We start from the raw sequence: 20,895 nt of genomic DNA, 5'->3' as shown, positions 1-20,895 counted from the left end.
CTGAAGAAGGTTTTGAAGGCTCTGCAATCTGCAGGCCTCTCTATCAAGGCATCCAAATGCCAGATAGGGCAGGGAACTGTGGTTTACTTGGGACACCTCGTAGGTGGAGGCCAAGTTCAGCCACTCCAACCCAAGATCCAGACTATTCTGGACTGGGTAGCTCCAAAAACCCAGACTCAAGTCAGGGCATTCCTTGGCTTGACTGGGTATTACAGGAGGTTTGTGAAGGGATATGGATCCATTGTGACAGCCCTCACTGAACTCACCTCCAAGAAAATGCCCAAGAAAGTGAACTGGACTGTGGAATGCCAACAGGCCTTTGACACCCTGAAACAAGCAATGTGCTCAGCACCAGTTCTCAAAGCTCCAGATTATTCTAAGCAGTTCATTGTGCAGACTGATGCCTCTGAACATGGGATAGGGGCAGTTTTGTCCCAAACAAATGATGATGGCCTTGACCAGCCTGTTGCTTTCATTAGCAGGAGGTTACTCCCCAGGGAGCAGCGTTGGAGTGCCATTGAGAGGGAGGCCTTTGCTGTGGTTTGGTCCCTGAAGAAGCTGAGACCATACCTCTTTGGGACTCACTTCCTAGTTCAAACTGACCACAGACCTCTCAAATGGCTGATGCAAATGAAAGGTGAAAATCCTAAACTGTTGAGGTGGTCCATCTCCCTACAGGGAATAGACTTTATAGTGGAACACAGACCTGGGACTGCCCATGCCAATGCAGATGGCCTTTCCAGGTTCTTCCACTTAGAAAATGAAGACTCTCTTGGGAAAGGTTAGTCTCATCCTCTTTCGTTTGGGGGGGGGGTTGTGTAAGGAAATGCCTCCTTGGCATGGTTGCCCCCTGACTTTTTGCCTTTGCTGATGCTATGTTTACAATTGAAAGTGTGCTGAGGCCTGCTAACCAGGCCCCAGCACCAGTGTTCTTTCCCTAACCTGTACTTTTGTATCCACAATTGGCAGACCCTGGCATCCAGATAAGTCCCTTGTAACTGGTACTTCTAGTACCAAGGGCCCTGATGCCCAGGAAGGTCTCTAAGGGCTGCAGCATGTCTTATGCCACCCTGGAGACCTCTCACTCAGCACAGACACACTGCTTGCCAGCTTGTGTGTGCTAGTGAGGACAAAACGAGTAAGTCGACATGGCACTCCCCTCAGGGTGCCATGCCAGCCTCTCACTGCCTATGCAGTATAGGTAAGCCACCCCTCTAGCAGGCCTTACAGCCCTAAGGCAGGGTGCACTATACCATAGGTGAGGGTACCAGTGCATGAGCATGGTACCCCTACAGTGTCTAAACAAAACCTTAGACATTGTAAGTGCAGGGTAGCCATAAGAGTATATGGTCTGGGAGTCTGTCAAACACGAACTCCACAGCACCATAATGGCTACACTGAAAACTGGGAAGTTTGGTATCAAACTTCTCAGCACAATAAATGCACACTGATGCCAGTGTACATTTTATTGTAAAATACATCCCAGAGGGCACCTTAGAGGTGCCCCCTGAAACTTAACCGACTATCTGTGTAGGCTGACTAGTTTTAGCAGCCTGCCGCAAACCGAGACATGTTGCTGGCCCCATGGGGAGAGTGCCTTTGTCACTCTGAGGCCAGTAACAAAGCCTGCACTGGGTGGAGATGCTAACACCTCCCCCAGGCAGGAATTGTCACACATGGCGGTGAGCCTCAAAGGCTCACCTCCTTTGTGCCAACCCAGCAGGACACTCCAGCTAGTGGAGTTGCCCGCCCCCTCCGGCCAGGCCCCACTTTTGGCGGCAAGGCCGGAGAAAATAATGAGAAAAACAAGGAGGAGTCACTGGCCAGTCAGGACAGCCCCTAAGGTGTCCTGAGCTGAGGTGACTCTGACTTTTAGAGATCCTCCATCTTGCAGATGGAGGATTCCCCCAATAGGGTTAGGATTGTGACCCCCTCCCCTTGGGAGGAGGCACAAAGAGGGTGTACCCACCCTCAGGGCTAGTAGCCATTGGCTACTAACCCCCCAGACCTAAACACCCCCTTAAATTTAGTATTTAAGGGCTACCCTGAACCCTAGAAAATTAGATTCCTGCAACTACAAGAAGAAGGACTGCCTAGCTGAAAACCCCTGCAGCGGAAGACCAGAAGACGACAACTGCCTTGGCTCCAGAAACTCACCGGCCTGTCTCCTGCCTTCCAAAGATCCTGCTCCAGCGACGCCTTCCAAAGGGACCAGCGACCTCGACATCCTCTGAGGACTGCCCCTGCTTCGAAAAGACAAGAAACTCCCGAGGACAGCGGACCTGCTCCAAGAAAAGCTGCAACTTTGTTTCCAGCAGCTTTAAAGATCCCTGCAAGCTCCCCGCAAGAAGCGTGAGACTTGCAACACTGCACCCGGCGACCCCGACTCGGCTGGTGGCGATCCAACACCTCAGGAGGGACCCCAGGACTACTCTAAGACTGTGAGTACAAAAACCTGTCCCCCCTGAGCCCCCACAGCGCCGCCTGCAGAGGGAATCCCGAGGCTTCCCCTGACCGCGACTCTTTGAATCCTAAGTCCCGACACCTGGGAGAGACCCTACACCCGCAGCCCCCAGGACCTGAAGGACCGGACTTTCACTGGAGGAGTGACCCCCAGGAGTCCCTCTCCCTTGCCCAAGTGGAGGTTTCCCCGAGGAACCCCCCCCTTGCCTGCCTGCAGCGCTGAAGAGATCCCGAGATCCCTCATAGACTAACATTGCGAACCCGACGCTGGTTTCTACACTGCACCCGGCCGCCCCCGCGCTGCTGAGGGTGAAATTTCTGTGTGGACTTGTGTCCCCCCCGGTGCCCTACAAAACCCCCCTGGTCTGCCCTCCGAAGACGCGGGTACTTACCTGCAAGCAGACCGGAACCGGGGCACCCCCTTCTCTCCATTCTAGCCTATGTGTTTTGGGCACCACTTTGAACTCTGCACCTGACCGGCCCTGAGCTGCTGGTGTGGTGACTTTGGGGTTGCTCTGAACCCCCAACGGTGGGCTACCTTGGACCAAGAACTAAGCCCTGTAAGTGTCTTACTTACCTGGTTAACCTAACAAATACTTACCTCCCCTAGGAACTGTGAAAATTGCACTAAGTGTCCACTTTTAAAACAGCTATTTGTGAATAACGTGAAAAGTATACATGCAATTTTGATGATTTGAAGTTCCTAAAGTACTTACCTGCAATACCTTTCGAATGAGATATTACATGTAGAATTTGAACCGGTGGTTCTTAAAATAAACTAAGAAAATATATTTTTCTATATAAAAACCTATTGGCTGGATTTGTCTCTGAGTGTGTGTACCTCATTTATTGCCTATGTGTATGTACAACAAATGCTTAACACTACTCCTTGGATAAGCCTACTGCTCGACCACACTACCACAAAATAGAGCATTAGTATTATCTCTTTTTGCCACTATCTTACCTCTAAGGGGAACCCTTGGACTCTGTGCATGCTATTCCTTACTTTGAAATAGCACATACAGAGCCAACTTCCTACAGGTCCCATGTGTCAGGGTCATCTTGACTCATTCCTGTATGAGTTGGGGATTGCATCATTGGTGGAGTGGCTACCGGTGATGGTTGTGGAGAGTGATGTGGGGATGGTGGCGGTGTTACTTGTTTAGCCACCTTTGCGTGTGGCTGTTTGTCTTTGTCTTGGAATGCAAGCTTGCGTTTCATTTTGACTGGAGGAAGAGTGCTGATCTTTCCTGTATCTTTTTGAATAAAGAGCCGTCTTTGTGTGTGATCTGGCTCTATTGCTTGTAATTCCTGTCCAAATCTATGTGTCTTCATTTGTGTGGACAGTCCTTGTTCCTCAGTGTAGGAACTTGTTTTCGGTTCCGAGGCCGGATATTTCGGTATCAAAACCTTTTCGGCTGCTTTTTTCGGCTCCAACTAAACCTTTTTTATTTTCGGCGTCGTGCTCTCTCGGTGCCGACCCGTTTCGGTGCCGCTGTCTCGGTGCCGAATCTTCTCTGAGCCACTATCTCGGGCCCGAGATTGCTGTGTGCCGGTATCTCGACCGGAGTCGGATGACTTCGACACCAGCTCGCCCTTTTTCGGTGCCGATGAACGGTCACCTACTTTTCGGGTTAAGCCATGGCCTGTTGGCGGTGGCGTCCCCTGGGCTTTAGCGCTTTTCTCGTGAGTTCTTTTTTTCGACGTCTTACTCACGGTTTTCGGCGTTTCCTCGGGATCGATCTCCTCAGAGTCCGACTCTTGGGTGGAGAATGTTTCTTCCTCCTCCTCGAAACGCACTTGTCCTGTCGGCGCCGACGCCATTTGCAGTCTTCTTGCTCTTCGGTCCCTGAGTGTTTTTCTGGACCGAAACGCTCGACAGGCCTCACAAGTATCCTCCTTGTGTTCGGGTGGCAAACACAAGTTACAGACCAGATGTTGATCTGCATATGGATACTTGTTATGGCATTTTGGACAGAAGCGGAATGGGGTCCGTTCCATCAGCCTTGAAGAGACACGTGGCCGGGCGGACCAGGCCCCGACGGGGATGGAAAAAAAAACCGAAGGGCCACCGGAGCTCTTCTTAATTCGGTGTCGATCTGTTGTAACTAACCCGATACCGAACGCAAACAATACCAACGATTTTTCCGAGATTCTAACTAACTTTCCGACCCGAAACACAGAGCAAAAAGGAACACGTCCGAACCCGATGGCGGAAAAAAAACAATCTAAGATGGAGTCGACGCCCATGCGCAATGGAGTCGAAATGGGAGGAGTCCCTCGCTCTCGTGACTCGAAAAAAGACTTCTTCGAAGAAAAACAACTTGTAACACTCCGAGCCCAACACCAGATGGCGGGATGTGCACAGCATGTGTATCTGCAGCTACACATGCCATCGAACATATATATTTTGGGGACGGGAGCATGCCCCCCTCTCACCAGGCCGATTTCCGTCAAGGTGCCTGCACCCTCCCTTCCCGAGCCTTACAGTAGTCCCAAAGAGCTCCATTCACAGGGGCTGAAATTACTTTAAAAGGGGAAGGGCCATGCACACCCCTCCAAGAGCCTACACAGGCTTGGACCCCATCCCCTGTGGCGGAATTATGATAAAAGGGGAGGGGGCCCACAACACCACCTTCCCAAGCCAGCCCAGGCCCCTGGGGACCCATACTCTGGGGCTGAATTTATTTAAAAAGAGGAAGGGCCTGCGAGCCCTGTCCCAATGCCAATATCAACCCCAGGGGCCCCCTACCCAGAACCTGGATACGAACAGGTTCCCTGTCCTGTTCCCCCCAGCCCAGGACACTGTAGATCCCAGCCCAGGACATCGGGTGCATACCCTACCCACACTCTTCCAGCCGGGGAACTCCAGTTTACTCCCGCCTGACCAGGAGCACTTAAGAAATCGCGAGCCAACTAGGGCCGAGGGCGACCTGGGGATCCACTCACAGCCCCATAACAAAATTTATAATGCAAGTGTCCCAGGTGGGCACCGGGACACCCACAACAGTATTTTGTTTTTTTTAAAAAGTGAATAATAAATCAGCAGCCTCTCATTTATTATTTTCTGGTCCTTGAAAGAGCACTACGTAATGCCCTGCAAGGCATAGTTACATATTTTATTTAGCTTGGTGATGTCCCTAGAGGTGGCAGGGGTACCACCAACCATTTACTTTTTAAATGTAGGGAGTGCTGCAGCCCCCCAGCAACAGTAAAAATAAAAAACAAGTAGGTCTCCTGAGCCATTAAATCCATGACCTGAGGAGAAGTTACTCTATTTGTCAAAAGCGCTCCTAGCTGGAGCTGTATTCTCTTCAGCAGGAGTGCGAGGCCATCTTTTGCTCGTTTTTGTGACTGCGTTGAGTCGGCTGAAAAACATTAAAAGAAAGACTGAGAGACATGTTGGATTTATTTTTGAAGGAAACAAATATGTCTACGTCTTTCGTTTTACATTTTTCAACCCACAAAATGTAATTATAAAAACTATGTTAAAAGGAAAAGTCCCAGCCATGTTGACTTTATTTTTATAAATTAATACTTTATTAAACATTTTTATAATCACTGGTATTAACCGTTACATTGTGTGAGCTACTGAAATAAACATTTCATTAAAATATTGGTGATTTTTTTTTTATAAAGATAACAGGTGTGCTTTATATATATTGGGTATGCTCACCCCCCTGATAAAGTCAATAGGCACACTTTTTATATTTTGGTGTTGCGACTCTGACACTCAATAACTCTGCCTGAATGTGGCAAGGATCTGCAAGACCAACCGCACTAGAGGCATGCCAGAAGGCCGTATGACGCGGGAGGTAGGGCGCGTGTAGGAGGCCGGGCGCAGGGCCCAGGCGTTGCGCCCAACCTCATGCTGCACACAGCCGAAGGCAAGGAACAGGCCAGGGGAAGGCTGTGCGTGGTGTGGGGTTGGTAAAGGTGCAATTCTTTGGCTTTCCTTCAACAGTAACTGCCCTTCCAGCCGCAGATCTGCCACCGATCCTTTGTACTAACTTTGACACACTACGTTAATTCCATAACACAAGGCTCATCCATGGGATGAAGAAAGCACAGATGCTCTTGTCCTGTGGTCACAAAAAGCCGTCTGAAGTTATTACCTGCAGTCTCTAGCTCGCTCACAGTCTCTGTCTCACTGCAGAGTTTTTAGTCTTCTGTTTCTGTGCTCACACACGTGAACACAATGATGCACATTGCTTTCCAGGATTGTGTACAGACTTGTACATGATAGTATATACATCACATGTTAAGATGTACTTTCAAAGTCATCCGTACATGGTGTTATGTTCTGGTATATGACCAGAATATGCACAAGAACCTGAGCTTTACACAGACGGTAGGTGAGGCAAGTCAGAGAATGTGCTCTACCCTATAACTGTGTCTAAATCTGGGGCCGCTAGAACGGGATGCATTATTTGCAGGCAGATGCCTGCATTGTCTTACTGCAATAGTCCATCACGATGTCCTCGCTGACTGCAAGTTGACCTCATTTGAGGAACTCCTCTGTGGATCGTCTTTGGGACTCTGGCTCAGACAGAATCAGCCTTCAACAGCAAGGGTAAAACAAGGGTGTCTAACTGGGAGAGATGTGTGCCAATTCAAACCCCCCCCACCCCCCTTTGTGCCCAGGTTTGGGCCATCTCCCAACTGGTGGACTTTAAGGAATTTGTGGCAGAGCAGGGATTGTCTCCTGAACCAGTGTGTTAAATGGTGAATCAACATTTTAAGATAAGTCAGCAGAAAATAAAACCCAGAAAATATTATTCACAAACAACCATTTTAGGGGTAGCAAAACTCTGCAAACAAAGCGTTAATTCAACCACACAAGTGCAACTGTGAGGAGGAAAGGTGCCTTCTGGTGGAAGAAACCACTAGTGCCCTAGGGGTGAGGTTTACCTCCTCCAGGAGACAAATGCCAAGCCTGTTTTAGGAGCACGTTCTGCTCCTTTCAAGTGCTGTTGCTACTGAAGAAGGGCGCCATGCACGTTGCGGGGAGCATACTGTGCCTTGTCCACCCGAAGTAGGTTATGTTTGTTCCAGGAGACGGATGCAGTGCGGGTTCCAGGGGAAAGAGGTTGTGCCTCTTACTGACGCATGCTTTGCTTCACCCAGATGGAGGCAGCTCTGGCTGCTTCAGAATCAGTAGGTCATGCCTACTTGAAGGAGGCTGTGCCCGTTCCCGGGGGAGGCCGTGCCTGCTGACAGAGAAAGGGTAACGCTTGTTCCAGGAGGAGGAGGCTGTGCGTGATCCAGGACAAGGGCTGTGCTTGTTCCTGCAATGAGGTGCCACATGTACATTCCAGGAGAGGGGACCTCTTCTGCTTTGCTCAGGAGAAGGCAATGACTATTCAGGGAGAAGGTGGTGATGCGTGTACTGATCCAGGAGAAAGTGGATGTGTTTGTGTATGCTGAAGGCTTTGACTGTTCCTGGGGCTTGAAGCAGAAGCAATGCTTGTTCTAGCTGAAATCTCTGCATGTTCCAAGGAACGATCCCACGCGGAGAAAGACATACTACCATGAAAGAGCTTAAATTACAGTGGAAGCAAGGCCCTTTGGCCCCAGTTGTTCAATCTACAATAGTGCCAGAATCGTACCCAAGCCTGCACTTTGAAAATGATTCACGCTCCCGAAACAAATTTAAAAACTCTAACCTGGAGGTAACATTCGATGGATTTTGCAAACCTTCCGAAAACATTCTCCTGCATAGTCTTCAAGCGGGGTTCTCTTGTTAAAATGGACTGTAACAGGGAACTGTCGTGCATCAATCTGTGAAGAAAAAGATGTGTTAAACAAATCACATTTAAGGAGATCAAGCAAAGAACCCGAGTCACTATCAAGCTTTCGTAACAGAAGAATCTATCTGCTGCCACCAGACACTGCTGTTGTTACTGAAGGACACAGCATGGTTTGAGGCTATCATTAACGTACAGAATAGGTAGCTGGCTGAATATATTTTATTAAGGGACAAGCCAGCCGCTGGGCCTGCAAGCAACTTGTGATTCTGGCTCACACATGGCAACAAAGTGGTTGTGGCCTCACTCAAAGTGTGGCAAAGAAATCCGCACTACAACCCATGCATTGCTGTCTGATGTGAGGTCTGTTAACGTGCTCGCTGGTCCGATATGAGGTTCTGTGAACCTGCATGGTGGAGTAACCTGTATGTCTGTCCCATGCTTGGCAGCAACATGTCTGCAAACCCACTCTGTGTGTGGTGAATCAGGCTGCAACTTGACCTCGTGAGCGGTCTGCGTTGCACCAGTGAGCAACATCGGTTAGCGGAGAAGCAGTGTGTGGTTTGGTCTGGGCCCCATAATAAGATGCCAGTAAAGCCACTCTCTCTGGAAAGGAGCAGTGTGATGTCTGGGAGTCAGAGGAAGATGCCAGAAACCCCACTCTCTTTGGAAAGGAGCCATGTGATGTCTGGGCATCAGAGGAAGATGCCAGTAAACCCACTCTCTTTGGAATGGAGCCGTGTGATGTCTGGGCATCAGAGGAAGATGCCAGTAAACCAACTCTCTTTGGAAAGGAGCAGTGTGATGTCTGGGCATCAGAGGAAGATGCCAGTAAACCCACTCTCTCTGGAAAGGAGCAGTGTGATGTCTGGGAGTCAGAGGAAGATGCCAGTAAACCCCACTCTCTTTGGAAAGGAGCCGTGTGATGTCTGGGCGTCAGAGGAAGATGCCAGTAAACCCACTCTCTTTGGAAAGGAGCCGTGTGATGTCTGGGCGTCAGAGGAAGATGCCAGTAAACCCACTCTCTTTGGAATGGAGCCGTGTGATGTCTGCGCATCAGAGGAAGATGCCAGTAAACTACTCACTTTGGAATGGAGCCGTGTGATGTCTGCGCATCAGAGGAAGATGGCAGTAAACTACTCACTTTGGAATGGAGCCGTGTGATGTCTGGGCGTCACAGTAGGATGCCAGTAAACCCACTCTCTTTGGAAGGGAGCCGTGTGATGTCTGGGCGTCAGAGGAAGATGCCAGTAAACCCACTCTCTTTGGAAAGGAGCAGCGTGATGTCTGGGCATCAGAGGAAGATGCCAGAAACCCCACTCTCTATGGAATGGAGCGGTGTGATGTCTGGGCGTCAGAGGAAGATACCAGTAAACCCACTCTCTTTGGAAAGGAGCAGTGTGATGTCTGGGCATCAGAGGAAGATGCCAGTAAACCCACTCTCTATGGAATGGAGCAGTGGGATGTCTGGGCATCAGAGGAAGATGCCAGTACACCAATTCCCTTTGGAATGGAGCAGTGTGATATCTGGGCGTCAGAGGAAGATGCCAGTAAACCCACTCTCTATGGAATGGAGCGGTGTGATGTCTGGGCGTCAGAGGAAGATGCCAGTAAACCCACTCTCTTTGGAAAGGAGCAGTGTGATGTCTGGGCATCAGAGGAAGATGCCAGTAAACCAACTCTCTTTGGAAAGGAGCAGTGTGATGTCTGGGCATCAGAGGAAGATGCCAGTAAACCCACTCTCTTTGGACAGGAGCAGTGTGATGTCTGGGCGTCAGAGGAAGATGCCAGTAAACCCACTCTCTCTGGAATGTAGCCATGTGATGTCTGGGCATCAGAGGAAGATGCCAGTAAACCCACTCTCTTTGGACAGGAGCAGTGTGATGTCTGGGCATCAGAGGAAGATGCCAGTAAACCCACTCTCTTTGGAAAGGAGCAGTGTGATGTCTGGGCATCAGAGGAAGATGCCAGTAAACCCACTCCCTTTGGAATGGAGCGGTGTGATGTCTGGGCATCAGAGGAAGATGCCAGTAAACCCACTCTCTTTGGAATGGAGCAGTGTGATGTCTGGGCATCAGAGGAAGATGCCAGTAACCCACTCTCTATGGAATGGAGCGGTGTGATGTCTGGGCGTCAGAGGAAGATGCCAGTAAACCAACTCTCTTTGGAAAGGAGAAGTGTGATGTCTGGGCGTCAGAGGAAGATGCCAGTAAACCCACTCTCTTTGGACAGGAGCAGTGTGATGTCTGGGCATCAGAGGAAGATGCCAGTAAACCCACTCTCTTTGGAAAGGAGCAGTGTGATGTCTGGGCATCAGAGGAAGATGCCAGTAAACCAACTCTCTTGGGAAAGGAGCAGTGTGATGTCTGGGCATCAGAGGAAGATGCCAGTAAACCCACTCTCTATGGAATGGAGCGGTGTGATGTCTGGGCGTCAGAGGAAGATGCCAGTAAACCCACTCTCTATGGAATGGAGCGGTGTGATGTCTGGGCATCAGAGGAAGATGCCAGTAAACCCACTCTCTTTGGAAAGGAGCAGTGTGATGTCTGGGCATCAGAGGAAGATGCCAGTAAACCCACTCTCTATGGAATGGAGCAGTGTGATGTCTGGGCGTCAGAGGAAGATGCCAGTAAACCCACTCTCTATGGAATGGAGCGGTGTGATGTCTGGGCATCAGAGGAAGATGCCAGTAAACCCACTCTCTATGGAATGGAGCAGTGTGATGTCTGGGCGTCAGAGGAAGATGCCAGTAAACCCACTCTCTATGGAATGGAGCGGTGTGATGTCTGGGCATCAGAGGAAGATGCCAGTAAACCCACTCTCTATGGAATGGAGCAGTGTGATGTCTGGGCATCAGAGGAAGATGCCAGTAAACCCACTCTCTCTGGAATGTAGCCATGTGATGTCTGGGCATCAGAGGAAGATGGCAGTAAACTACTCACTTTGGAATGGAGCCGTGTGATGTCTGGGTGTCAGAGGAAGATGGCAGTAAACCAACTCTCTTTGGAAAGGAGCAGTGTGATGTCTGGGCATCAGAGGAAGATGCCAGTAAACCCACTCTCTTTGGAAAGGAGCCGTGTGATGTCTGGGCATCAGAGGAAGATGGCAGTAAACTACTCACTTTGGAATGGAGCCGTGTGATGTCTGGGTGTCAGAGGAAGATGGCAGTAAACCAACTCTCTTTGGAATGGAGCCATGTGATGTCTGGGCATCAGAGGAAGATGCCAGTAAACCCACTCTCTTTGGAATGGAGCCTTGTGATGTCTGGGCATCAGAGGAAGATGGCAGTAAACTACTCACTTTGGAATGGAGCCGTTTGATGTCTGGGCATCAGAGGAAGATGCCAGTAAACCCACTCTCTTTGGAATGGAGCCGTGTGATGTCTGCGCATCAGAGGAAGATGGCAGTAAACTACTCACTTTGGAATGGAGCCGTGTGATGTCTGGGCATCAGAGGAAGATGCCAGTAAACCTACTCTCTTTGGAAAGGAGCCATGTGATGTCTGGGCGTCACAGTAAGATGCCTCCTAATGACTGAGATTAACTCACTTGGGAAACCTTTGTGGACTGGTCTGTACAGGTGTTTTGTCTCTTTATAACAATAAAACATGAAAAAGTGAATACATAGTTATACAACCTATACAAAGTGCCTCCTATTCGCATAATATTTTCAAACATGCAATCTACTAAGCGGTTATTCGCTCCACCACGAATCAAACCTTGGCAAAGCTATGTTTACACAAACATGGGCATTACTTTAATAACAGGAGGCGGAACGGGAAACAGTCTGGCGTTCTGAGTGAAGTCCTCAATACGCAGAGTAGCCGACATTATGATCAGCTTCAGAGGTTTGCCTTTCTGTGGAAAACACAAAAAAGACTATTAAAAAATTATATTTAGACAATGTGTGACAAACAGAAATATTTCTAACCCTAAAGACAGAATGACGGACCTAACTTTTCAAACAAGGTCTGACAAAGCCAATAGGCTTGGGTTTAATGTGCTAACACATGCAGCATAAGAGTATTAGAACCAGACAAGAAACAAACTGCAGACTGCATGGATGGCTCCCTTGCCTTCAGTACGGACTTGCTTCTTTTTTCATTTCAAATTAAGGTTGGATGGTAAGTCCTTCTTTCATTTCTATGACATAAAAAGGATGGAGCACAAGAAGGCTCCCTTGAAACTTGAACTTCTTCTGACAAAGACACAAAATAGGACAGTAATGAAGGCCAGGGAGACTTCCATTTAGGCCACCCCAAGAGATAAATACAAGACTGTGGCAGGCAGGGCAACAAGGAGCACGGAGGGCATCGTGAGGGGCAAGAAGACGAGAGAGGAGCAGGTGGAGGGAACATGGAGCACTGAGGGGAAGGAAGGAGAGGCAGGAGAGAGATGCTAGAGGGTGGTGGGATGAGGAGGGGTGGAGATGGCAGAGAGAAGGACCAGAAGAGGAACAAAGCACTACGCACAATGAGGAGCCAGCAGAGAGGGCTGTACGCATGGAGGAGAGCCTCATGGAGTTCACTGCAAGCGCTCGACTTGAGGCCGAAGAACACACCCAACAGCCAACAGCATTCAATTAAAGTGAATACTTCACTGGGATTTATAACATCTCAGGCCATTGGCTGAAAGAGGCAGTACAACCAACCAGCAGGTATACGGCCCGGACACCCGCGGACAGCGGCTTCCTTGATTCTCAATGTGTAAGTGGACATGGTGCCTCTCACGTGTGTGACACTGTTCTCACTACTTTGCTACAGATGCAAGAAATTGTGCCTTGGGCTAAGCAGTTTAGGCTGGCTAGTGCCCTTGTAAGCTGCATCGAGCCAGAGATATTTATATGTATGGTATTAATACAGCATCTACCTAGCCAAAAGACAGTGGAGCCCTGTACAGTATCAAAGGCAAAGATTTAGTCAACAAGCGATTGGCAGGGATTTTGGGTCCTGGGATCACCACTGGACTTTTACTGCCACATGACGTAGAGTCCTTTAAAGAGGGGAGCCTACAACCATTTCCTAAACTAGAGCAGGATTGGGGTGTGCATGCGGTCCTGATGGTTAGAAGCAGGTTATACGAGATACTGTGTGCACCAATGGAGGGCCCTTTGCCCGGTTTTTGTTCCTCTTTTTCTTACACAGCCATGGGTGGTGCTCACAGCTATAAAAATGTGGGATGTTTCCCATGGTCTGCAGTGCACTCTCCATCATGGGTATCGGAGACTGCCGCACAGGACCAACGATGAACAGTGAAATCAACTCTAGTTTAATTTACTTCCGCTCAAATTTACAACCAACAATAATATTCCGGCAATTAGTACACAGATTGTATCCCATAACACCATTTGTTTTAGAAACACATCACTATAAAAAAAATATGAATTTTCCCATGGTTTAATAAAATTTCAAAATACAGTTTGCTTAATCTGCAAAAATATCACTTTCTTCTAGTTTAATGAAAATTTAGAATACCGTTTTTATTTTTAAATCTACCACATCTTTCCTCTGCTTGACAAAGTAATGCACGAGAGAGAAAACCACCTGCTTTAGATCTCTTAACATTTCACCTTCAGAACTGGAGCAACTAAATGATTGTGACTAGATAAAAATAACTGGCAGAAAAACATTATAGGCATCATAGTCTGGGTGGAGACATGGTCGCCGGGGCAACGGCAGTACATAATTGGTGTCGATGGGTGGGACAAGCTCTTCTGACTGGGGACAGGTACTCAACGCCATCTAGGACAGCTTTGCCCTTTGCTCGTAGCCTGGGCACTTAAAAGCTGCTTTTGTGGCAACTGCACTACAGTCACAAAGCAGCTGTCACTGTGATTACAAAGTGTGTACCAATCACACAGTTTACATACAAAACAGGTCTTGAAACCTGTGCTCACATATAGTTCAGTGGGTTTGTCCTCGGCCTTTAACAATGGCCAATTGTGGTGAAGGTTTGAGAAAGCCAAGTGGTGATTGGCCAATATACTGAGGTTGCGCTCTTGCTTTTGTCAAGATGTAGCTACTTTGCTCATCCCTAGAAGGGCACCACAAGGCCTCACAAGATCCGAGGTAAGAGGAGAAGTACGCATATGTAGTGCGGGACTGCATAAGAGGTGCTGCTGATATGAAGCTCAAGTGCTCACATGCAAAGCAGTGGCCTGCCGGCTCGGGCCTTCAGTCCGCTGGCAATTAATTGTACAGCCTATTGCACACTCTGTGCTGATTATCCCACACTAGCCAGCAGGGAAGCCATGCTGACATAACTGGCCCTCAGTTCTTTGGACACCGTCTGTCACCAGGCAGGAACTACAAACCTGAAGATACTCTGACCGAGAAATGTTGTTCAATGCAGTGGTGAAAGGGATACACTGTGGAGTCTTGAGTCAGAATAGTCTCATTACTCCAAACAGACCACCAGACGGATCGTCCTACAACCTTCATCATATCCTGCATGGACTACTGAAGTATCACCTCCATCAAACTCCCTAAAATGCTCACCACCATGATAAAAAAGCTACAAAATACGGTGGTCAGAATAAGCAAGCCGGACTACACAAACCCTACTCTACAATGGTTGCCTGTCTAAACGGGGATTAAATTCAAGGCACAAAGCTTTCTGGGGATTTCTTTTTTTTTTTTGAACCTGCAGAAAACAGCTTCCCATCTTAATTATAGACCAATGAAGAGGTCACCTAGTTCTGCCTCTAACAGTGCTGCAAACATGAAGAAAGACAATAGATACTATGGATGTATTTGTGTCTCTCTCTCTCTCTCTCTACAAGCCCCACAAGGTCCCCCCTCAACGGAGTGTGGTGCATAGCTGAACCAACATCGACATCTTACTAATAAAAGAAGTTCTGAGAGGTCAAGAGATGAGACTGATCGAGACAAAAACCCTAGGGAGCATTTCTCTGTTTCTTCGATTTCTTACACGATATTACCAGTCGACCCTCAGAGGCGGCTATTATTTACTAAACTCTCATAGGTTCGTCACTCCCATCTCGGCAGCAGCAGCAGACACTGAGATTTCTTACTTTATTTAGCAGTTCGGGTTTGCAAAGAGTTGAAAAAGAACTAAACGAATGTCAAAAGAATACCGTTCAAGTGTTGTAGAACTCACTGCTCTTTGTTAAGACAGCGATTTATCTGTGAGGTACTGGATGGTCACGTCTCCACAAAAATCTAGGCTTCGTTGGCTACGGATGTCCCCGAAGCCATGGAATACTTCTCATAGAAGCATCCACCAAGAAACACTTAGTGAACACCAGGATAGATTTGTAGCAGGGAAGAGCTTGCCACCGAAATGGGAACCTCACGGCTATGAATCTCCCGTCTCAGTACATCCACATTCCTGTCGCACAAAGCTATTCAGTCTGCTTGAGGGGTTTTTCAAAAAGCCAGATCACTCTTGCTTGAGGACTAAACATGAAGAATAAGGAACATTACAAAATCTCCACCTCATGACAAACGTGAGACCTTCTACATCTTCCTGATCCAATGACATCAATACTCTTAGAAATAGAATGGTGAACTCAGAAACCAACATTTGCTAGATTGGTCTCTTACATTCTGGGTTCAGACACAGGTCATCACTAAAGACAGCACGCAGCCTCAAAGGTAGCAGTGCCCTGGTTTCAGTGTAGTATAGAACCAGTACTGTACATTTTGCTAACACTGGACTCTGCTACATCCTTACCCTTAAAGGTAGTCAAGAGCAACGAGGCTGAAGAGAAAATAAATCTTGTCCTGGGAGAAGCCACCACTTTAAATAAATACTGCCGGGGTCCAGGCTGTCAGAATGAGGTGCACTTTCAAGTCACTATCGTTCTCCAAACGGCCACATGAATTTTGCAGTAAGATGTATTTCAGAAAACGAAAGTGTGCAAAGAGCAATCTGGCTTTGGAGGTATCCCGTCTGCAGAGCTCTTCGACAACAGAACATTTAGGATCACATTTAGAGATAAACAACAAGACTTCCAGCTGCACAAAAACAGATCTCTAGGCCTCCTTTGCAAGCGTCCCATTTAGCAGCAACTGAGAAGGGTATATCGCGATGTGTTGGCCGAATCATTGAGGAAGTGCACCATAAAAGCCTTCATTCAACATTCAACATGAATGTGTTGATTTGCATAAAACAAATTCTGATGCCAGATGGCACAGCACTGTGTTTAAAGCTGGTGGCATCTGGGGGCAAAGCCCTCCTCCAAGAGTTTGCTCTCTTGCTCGAAAAGGGACCCTGTTATTACCATGTGTATGAGCTGGCAGGATTTAAAGACAGCACCGTCTAACAAGTTCAACTGTTTGACTGATGAAAGCAAAACTTTGTGATACCAGCTCACCTCAGTGAAAGCTGAAATGTATGTGACATGTTTAAGACATGAAATTATCTCATTGATCTCCTTTCATTCAAATGATTTAAACTTGATCAGTATTTTACACCTAAATGAAAACTGAGAATTAAAATGAAAGGCGCAAGGACTCCACCTACCACAAGGCTATGAGGTCTTACGAAGGCGCACACCAGTGAAAAACGTTGGGCCTCTTTCAGAGTTACTGGAATCTGTGTTTAAGCCCCAGTTAGAACTCATTTTATGACATCCCTACTACTGCTGGTATGAAGACTGTTATGGAGTGTTCTTCTTCACCAGGAATCACACCGGCAGGCTGGCTCTTGAATGTTCTAAAGCTCATGATTTGACAGCTGGAGGTTGAAGATGGTGGTGCCTGCCAGGGGCCGTTCTCTGTACTTAATAAAGTAACATTTTACTCTTCCTATCAATGTGACTTCATTGTAAAACTGGCGACGAGGATGGAATTCATTGGAGACTTTGGACTGCAGGGAAATCAGTGACCCCTGTGTGTTACCTCAGTTAGGTAAAGTTTGTGTTGAGGTGCAACAGGCGGGCGGCCGGAAGGTAGGTGACGTTCAGTGTGAAATACCATCGCTGATCCAAGCCAGTCAACCTGTGACTTTAAGGAGGACTGTGTGGCATTTTATTATATTAATTTTTTTGTCCATTCCATCAATGGATATTGGCTGCAGACCGTCGCATGGAGGTCACGTGACGAAGATTCCTTGACCCGAGCTAAGCAGAACTGAACATTCAAATCTATGGAGCCGGCGAGAGCCACGAGCGTAAACAGAGCCCTGCTTTGTTGAGTGTTGTAGCTCTGTGTTACTAGAAGAAGCTGTGGAACAGTTGGTTTTCAAAGTTACTGCTCAAACAGCCCGATTGTCCAGTTGGGACACTGATATCAGGTGTGGATTACCAACAACTACGTCTTCCACTGTATCCTGGGAAGTAGAATGACGTTATCTGTGTTTAACACAAAGGGACAGATAGATTCAGTAAGCTAGACAACTGACCCCATTTGGATGGTTTTTTTTTAACCTTTTTTTTACCTTCAGGAAGAAGTTTGAACAATATTGTTACAGCTTTTTGAGAGTGTTTTTGTTGTGGTTTTTATTCATTTACAGCAAGCCGTCACATTGCAGTTGTGAATGCAGGTGTTCAAAGAAATTTCAGTGTATAAATACTGAACCTAAAGGCAATTGTACTACTGTTGGTTGAAAAGTGATCACCTGTACTGTAACTATCATTGCATTTCGGATAGTGACACGTGGCAGTATAAATGGCACTAGCTACTCCCACAAACCGGGTCTGCCGGTTATGGTATGGAGGAACTGGAAAGAATCTTTTGAAACGTATCTGGAAGCAACTGGAGGAGATCTGTTGCAAAAAGGAAACTAGCTATGTTGAAGCACAGTTTGAGTGAGGAAGGAAGAGAAGTGTTGAAAACGTCACCTGTGTCTGTAAGGGGTATTGGGGTTGTGGATGGGGGATGTGATGGGAACAAAGTGCCGGATGATGAGTACTTAAGTGCTATGAGGTCTCTGGAAGAGAACTATGGCAACAAAGTGAGCACAGTGGTGGAGAGACACTGTTCCCAGTTAGTGGGAGATGCTATTTTATGTGGCTGTTCTAACAAGATTGGATGTTTCATGCAAATTCAGAGATCTGCAAGAAACGATTATAAGGGATCAAATGATTAACAGAACTAATAATCTAAAAATTCATGGAAAATCGCTATGTTTGAAAGATTCCTCATCAGAGAAAACCAGTAACAATCATTTCAAGTAACAGAGTCCTCCCCACCAGAACAAGGAAAAAGAGGAGGAGTGTCTGGATGGAAAAGCTGACTTCATGGTAAACAGGCATATTTTCCGTCCGAGTGCCCAACTGCATGTGCAACTGGTATTCCAATGTTTTGTTTCACCATAGCACTACCATAATCTAGTGTGGGCACAGATGCCTATGCTCAGGAGGCTCCTGGCAAGCGTGCCTTCATGGCGGCCCAAGGACTACTGACCATCCCATGGTTAAGTCACATAAGACAGTGGTGGCAGCGTGCAGTGTTCAGTGAATCATTAGCGTAACCAGATCTTTTTCTCTCTGTCAAGGAGAGTGGCGTTGGCTGGGCCCCCGGCACAAGATGGATGGAGGGCACGGCATCCCCAGACAGTGCAAGTGAACTGTACGCTTTCCTGCAGCTTGAAGGCGGAGACAGACACTGAAGTGAAGCAGGATGGAGACAGGGCAACCCTCAGAAAGTCAATCCAGTCCTCGTTGGTAGCTGGTAGTGGGTAAGAGTGCAGCTTCTATTGTTCAAGGTGAGAAGTTTCTAGGCAGGCCCTGCACTTTTGTCTGTCGCTGATTACTGTTTCAGGAAGGCTGACAACAGCCTGGTGCAGAGGTCTTGCACTACATTGTGCCCTTGTTCTGCATACTGCTATTTGCAGCCCGCGTGGAACCGTTCAGCACATTACTGTGGTGCCTGTTGAGTATCTTCAACACCTCTGAGTGGACCCCATAGACAAACACAGTATCTTTCCACAGACGTTTTCCACTACTCTCAGGTCTCCTGCTGCCCGTTGTCTCTCTTTTTGCTAGGCTCAGACGAGAACACATTGACTATGAATCTGAACACACACATGCATTTCTGAGCACTGGGTCGACAATGCATGATGAAGCACAATCTGGGAGGCGAGGCACCATCACTGTCCTGGGAGCACAGGATTCCTTTGCAAAGAGGCACACGTGGAGGTGAGATACAGCCACTGGCTTGAGAGCGCAATATTCCTTTTCACAGAGACAGAAGGTGGGAGAGAAGCACTGTTGCTGTCCTGAGAGCTCTATGACATGTAGCGATGCAGAGGGTGGTAGGGAGGAACGGCCACTGTCCTGAGAGCTCGATATCACATGTAGCGATGCAGAGGGTGGTAGGGAGGAAGGCCACAGACCTGAGAGTTCTATATTACATGCAGGAGGCAGAAGGTGGTAGAAAGGAACCCCCACTGTCCTGAGAGCTCTATGTTACTTGTAGGGATGCAGAAGGCAGAGGAGAGGGACTGCTACTGTCCTGAGAGCTCTATATTACCTGCAGGAGGCAGAAGGTGGAGGAGAGGAACCACCACTGTCCTGAGAGCTCTATATTACTTGCAGGGAGGCAGAAGGTGGTAGAAAGGAACCACCACTGTCCTGAGAGCTCTATATTACTTGCAGGGAGGCAGAAGGTGGTAGAAAGGAACCACCACTGTCCTGAGAGCTCTATATTACCTGTAGAGAGGAAGCGCCACTGCCCTGAGAGCTCTATATTACTTGCAGGGAGGCAGAAGGTGGTAGAGAAGAACCACCACTGTCCCAAGAGCTCTATATTACCTGCAGGAGGCAGAAGGTGGTAAAGAGGAACCGCCACTGTCCTGAGAGCTCTATATTACTTACAGGTAGGCAGAAGGCGATACAGAGGAAGCGCCACTGTCCTGAGAGCTCTATATTATTGCAGGGATGCAGAAGGTGATAGAGAGGAACCCTCACTGTCCCGAGAGCTCTATATTACTAGCAGGGATGCAGAAGGCGATACAGAGGAAGTGCCACTGCCCAGAGAACTCTCTATTACGTGGAGGGAGGCAGAAGGTGATAGACAGGAACCCTCACTGTCCCGAGAGCTCTATATTACTTACAGGTAGGCAGAAGGCGATACAGAGGAAGCGCCACTGTCCTGAGAGCTCTATATTACTTGCAGGGATGCAGAAGGCGATACAGAGGAAGTGCCACTGCCCAGAGAACTCTCTATTACGTGGAGGGAGGCAGAAGGTGATAGAGAGGAACCCTCACTGTCTCGAGAGCTCTATATTACTTGCAGAGAGGCAGAAGGCGATACAGAGGAAGCGCCACTGTCCAGAGAACTCTATTTTACTTACAGGGAGGCAGAAGATGGCAGGCAGGAACCCCCACTGTCCTGAGAGCTCTATATTACTTGGAGGGATGCAGAAGGCGGTACAGAGGAAGCGCTACTGTCCTGAGAGCTCTATATTACTTACAGGGAGAAAGAAGGTGGCAGAGAGGAACCGCCACTGTCCCAAGAGCTCTATATTACTTGGAGGGATGCAGAAGGCGGTACAGAGCAAGCGCTACTGTCCTGAGAGCTCAGCATACCTTTGCATGGAGGCACAGTGTGGGTCATAGGCATGCTTACTACCCTGAGAACTCTGCAAACCTCTGTTAATGTGCTCAACACATGAATAAGAGGTGTATTTGCTGTCCTGTGCGCCATATATATGTAGGAAAGTACCATCTTGCCTGGCATGTTACCCCCATTTTTCACTGTATATATGTTGTTTTAGTT

The 20,895-nt window shown here is 48.0% G+C and overlaps 1 protein-coding gene across 1 annotated transcript in view; it reads right to left on the bottom strand.

Annotated features, from left to right (window-relative positions):
* DHX37 (DEAH-box helicase 37) overlaps window positions 1–20,895 on the bottom strand; it is a 520,920-nt gene that overhangs the window by 375,835 nt on the left and 124,190 nt on the right. Inside the window, exons 10-11 of the mRNA XM_069215377.1 lie at window positions 11,966–12,067; window positions 8,130–8,244 (exon numbers count right to left, since the gene is read on the bottom strand). Coding sequence (XP_069071478.1) covers window positions 8,130–8,244; window positions 11,966–12,067 — 217 coding nt within the window. The remainder of the gene's footprint in view (window positions 1–8,129; window positions 8,245–11,965; window positions 12,068–20,895) is intronic.

The sequence above is a fragment of the Pleurodeles waltl genome, chromosome 11 (genome assembly GCF_031143425.1).
Source record: "Pleurodeles waltl isolate 20211129_DDA chromosome 11, aPleWal1.hap1.20221129, whole genome shotgun sequence".
Classification (NCBI taxonomy): domain Eukaryota; kingdom Metazoa; phylum Chordata; class Amphibia; order Caudata; family Salamandridae; genus Pleurodeles; species Pleurodeles waltl.
This window is presented reverse-complemented; position numbering and strand designations above follow the sequence as displayed.